The sequence below is a fragment of the Hipposideros armiger genome, unplaced genomic scaffold, assembly GCF_001890085.2.
Source record: "Hipposideros armiger isolate ML-2016 unplaced genomic scaffold, ASM189008v1 scaffold_924, whole genome shotgun sequence".
In the NCBI taxonomy this organism is placed as follows: domain Eukaryota; kingdom Metazoa; phylum Chordata; class Mammalia; order Chiroptera; family Hipposideridae; genus Hipposideros; species Hipposideros armiger.
The window spans coordinates 574,944-579,057 of record NW_017732274.1 but is presented as its reverse complement, the minus strand read 5'-3'; the positions used below and the strand labels follow the sequence as shown (position 1 = coordinate 579,057).

The following is a 4,114-nucleotide window of genomic DNA, read 5'->3' as shown; positions in this document are numbered from 1 at the left end:
TTTTACCATGAAGTTGAGCTGGTCTATATCAAGAAATTGCCTTTTTTTCTAGTTTTAAACTTAACACTAATGACCTTCTATAATATCTAAAATGTGTGAAATTAAGCATGAAAGTAAGCTAAAACAGGAGATTACAGCCTATCTTTAGCAGAGTTACCCTCTGCTTAACTGATAGGTAGGAAAACTGGGTACCTACTGAATATCCACATACTAATTAGATTTTATTTCTTCCTAAAGCACTCAATTCAACATATTTTTAGTCTAAGTTAGAATATATATTTTTTACCAGGCTTTTATTAATCAACTTTCACAATATATTCAAGATAGAAAGTTCTCTAGATTTTTAATAAAAGAGATAGAAGGCACACAAAGCTAGGCAGTTGTCATGAGTTAAAATATAAGTTAGTAGAAGAACTTTAGAAAGAAACTTAAGAAATTGATTGTAGGGTTCATCCACTGGACCACACTACCTCCAAGTAAACCGGAAAAAAAAATAACACTCCAAATTAAAGCCACAGACACCGAGGAACAAGAATAGTTTTAGGTGTCAAGAGGTCTTTATTGAAATAATAGCACAGTTACACTTCTAATAACCCTTTCCACTTGTATACAATAGCTTAAAAATGCTTGCTACATACAGTGCACAGACAGTTCAATAATTAGAACCAACTCAACTGCATTTGAAATAAATAAAATAGCCTATTTAATAATTTAAAGTAAAATTACTGTACAATATGAAAATAAGGATACATAAATGTTAGGATCTACAGTGCTGTAGAAATAAAATCATTATTTTGCATTACACAAAACAGTGCAAGAAAAAAAATCCAAATAAGCTTTTGGAGTGCAAACTTTATTATCCATTTTAAAATTATCATGCAGACATAGCATTTCAAGCCATGCTATAGTCTATGGTAAAGTTTTCATTTTTTAGAGGAAAAATGCTAGCCAGTAAATTTACTGTACCATCAAGTGTATCATGTAACGCTGCTGCTCTGCTTCTACAGTTCAATTTAGAAGGGAGGTATCTTGTTGGATTCAAAAAATTGAAATTAACAAGTTTCTGAAGCAAACACATTTACCTAATAAGCTTGAAACAAAATAATGTGACAAAATAATTATATCCCTGGGTTTAACAAAAAAGAAAAGGCCTATACCACATAATGAACAAAGAAGCAGTTTCCCACCCATCTTTAAACTCCACAATGATCCTTAGTGAAAACAACCACATAACTTTTGAGAGACCTATAATTCTGACCTCTAGCCTGTGACAAGTGATACAATATCATTGGATTGTGAGAAAAGCAAAATTTCTGAATACCTATACTTAATCTGTGTAGAACTTGGTTGCGTTACATGTAATAATATGCTTAAAGTATAGTTAAATTTCAATGTGTATATAAAACTGTTATTTAGGCAAAGACCAAGGAATGCGTTTAATACTAAACCGTAAACATATCGTCCACCTTGACTTGGAGTGCACAATGACAACATAAGAGCTCTTTCGCAGACTTTGGCAACAAGACTACAACACACAGCAGGTCACAGCAGCACGAGCTCACATGGAAGACAGAAAGAACTGCAGAATAACACCCCCCAACAGCTCCTACCAAAGGGGTAAATGGTAATAAGGGGCCTCCTCGTGCTAAGCCACTTTCCTGGTCACTCTATGTTCTTCAAACTTGGAATTTTCACAACTCAGTAGTCTTAAGTCTCTGTGCCTTCACTGCATAGATGACACTAGGTGTACTCTATCCATTGTAAGTCCAGAGGGTTACAGTTCTGTCTGCAGAGGACGACAGGAAGGAAAGATCCTGGGTGTGCCATCTGCACTGAATCACTTTATCCTTGTGCTCCCCCACCACCATGATGGGAAGCTGTTTAGTGAGGTCTCCTAAATTAAGAAAGGAAAGAGATATTGGTTTACAATACAAAATAAGTATATGAAAAGGTTTCACAGACTTCCTGTTACTTTAAAATATTACAGTATAAAAACTCCTGAACTACATTAATACAATGAAAGATTTAAACAGGGATAATTTACTAAATACCTAACCATGTTAGTAGTATTTGGTAACATATACACAGCAACATTGACACAGCTGCCACCTGCTCTTTGAAACTCACTCAACGTGATTTTTCCCTGACTTTCGTGCCAGTCTCCTTTGCTGATTTCCCGTCTCTTCCTGACTTAAAGCTTGATGAATCCCAGGAGTCAGACTTCAGATTTGTTGTTCCCTTTATCCTTCACTTCCTAGGAAATTTCATCTAGTATCATGGTACAATGACCATTTATACACTTATGATTCACACAAACTTCATCTCCAATCTTGACTTCTCACCTGAGCTCCAGACTAGTATCCAAATAGCTATTCGACATCTCACTTGATTGCCTGACAGCCATCTTAAATTTAATTTGTTTAAAACAAACTCTTGACTTCCTTGCCTAAACCTGTTCCTCCCCTACCTGTCTCCCTCATCTCATTTAATGGCACCATCCACTCATGCCAAAAACCTAGGAATCAGCATTGATTCCTTTTTCCCCTCACTCCCCAAACTTAATCCAAACAAATTAAAATACCCCAAATTCAGTCACTTCTTACCACCTCCATGTCTCCCACACTAGTCCAAGCCACAATCTTCTCTCACTTGAACTTTTCCAACAGCCTCCTCACTGATATTTATCCTTATAATCCATTCTCCCTACAAAACTCAAAATTGTTTTTTAAATATAATTTAGATATTATTACATTGTTTTAAATCTTCCAACCGATTCCCATTATGTTTTTAAAAATGCCTATAAGTCTCTGCCTCTGATTTATTCTCCTGCCTCTCTCTTCCTTGGTTGCCCCGCCACTCTGGCTTTTTGCAGGGTCATGAACATCCCACACCACCTTTACACTTGCTGTGGTCTACTCCTACGGTCCTCGCAGGGCTAGTTCCTTCTCATCACTCAGGTCTCTGTGCAAATGGCACTTCCCTGGAGAGACCTACTCTATCCTATTGAAACTAGCCTTCTCCTATCCACCCCAGTCACTCTCTCCTACCTTGCAAATTTTTTTAGTAGCATTTGCCAACACCTAAAATTACATTATTTCTTCATTTATTTTTGTTGACCTCTAAAATGAGAGCTCTATCAAGAAGGATGTTACCTGTCTTATTAATCTCTGCCTGTCCCTAGTTGGTACACAGTAAATATTTACTTAATGCATGTTTAAAAATAAAACTAAATATTGAAGACATAATTATACAGATTACACACCAAGTTTTTTAAAGTAGAAGCAAATGGGAGTACATAAATGCATATTTTAACATCCATCATCACTGAACTCAAAATGATTAAGTGTAATAAATGTTGATTCTTTTTTTTTTTTTTTAAGATTTTATTGGGGAATTGGAGGAGGGGAACAGCGTTGGGGAATCGGAGAAGGAGAGAAGACAAGTTACTGTCCTTTTGTTCTTCAGTCTAGTTGTGGAGGACATTGCTTCACTGGCCCATGTTGGTATTATCATTGCACTCTTCCCGGGTGAGGCAGATGGGTCACCGGCCACTGGACGGCCGCTCACGGAGGCTCTTGGCAGCTCACACCGGCTGCCAGCCACTCACGGTAGCTTTACAGCAGCCCACTGCAGCCTATGCCGTCACCGGCGACTCACGGCAGCCCAGCTTCAGGTCGAGCTGTTGTTCACCATCTTAGCTGTAGAGGGCAGTGTCACTGGCCTATGTGGGATCCGAACCTGGGCCCTGCTGCTTAGAGCTGGCATCCCAAGCCAGCTAGCTCTTAACCACCAGCGCCACTCGGCCAGCCCTAAATGTTGATTCTTTTAAACATTTTTAAAACTACTTCACAATAAAAATAAGACTATTCACTTGATTTACTTAATAATTTCCTATAATTTATCTCAATACAGTATCAGTAATTTGATCAGTAAATACTATATAAAACTAAAATTTAAAAATATTATATGGGCCGGCCGAGTGGCACGATGGTTAAGAACTGGCTTGGGACGCCAGAAGGCCCCGGTTCAGATCCCACATATGAGGGTCAGTGACACTGCCCTCTACAGCTAAGATGCTGAACAACAGCTCAACCTGGAGCTGGGCTGCCTTGAG

At 38.1% G+C, this 4,114-nt stretch overlaps 1 protein-coding gene across 8 annotated transcripts in view; it reads right to left on the bottom strand.

The window, feature by feature from the left end:
- Positions 1-535: 535 nt before the first annotated feature.
- Positions 536-4,114, bottom strand: part of WDR47 (WD repeat domain 47) — a 44,914-nt gene continuing 41,335 nt past the window's right edge. For all 8 annotated transcript variants that reach the window (XM_019630626.1, XM_019630625.1, XM_019630629.1 and 5 more), the window contains exon 14: positions 536-1,894. In XM_019630626.1, the coding sequence (XP_019486171.1) occupies positions 1,752-1,894 (143 nt within the window). In that variant the 3' untranslated portion in view covers positions 536-1,751. The remainder of the gene's footprint in view (positions 1,895-4,114) is intronic.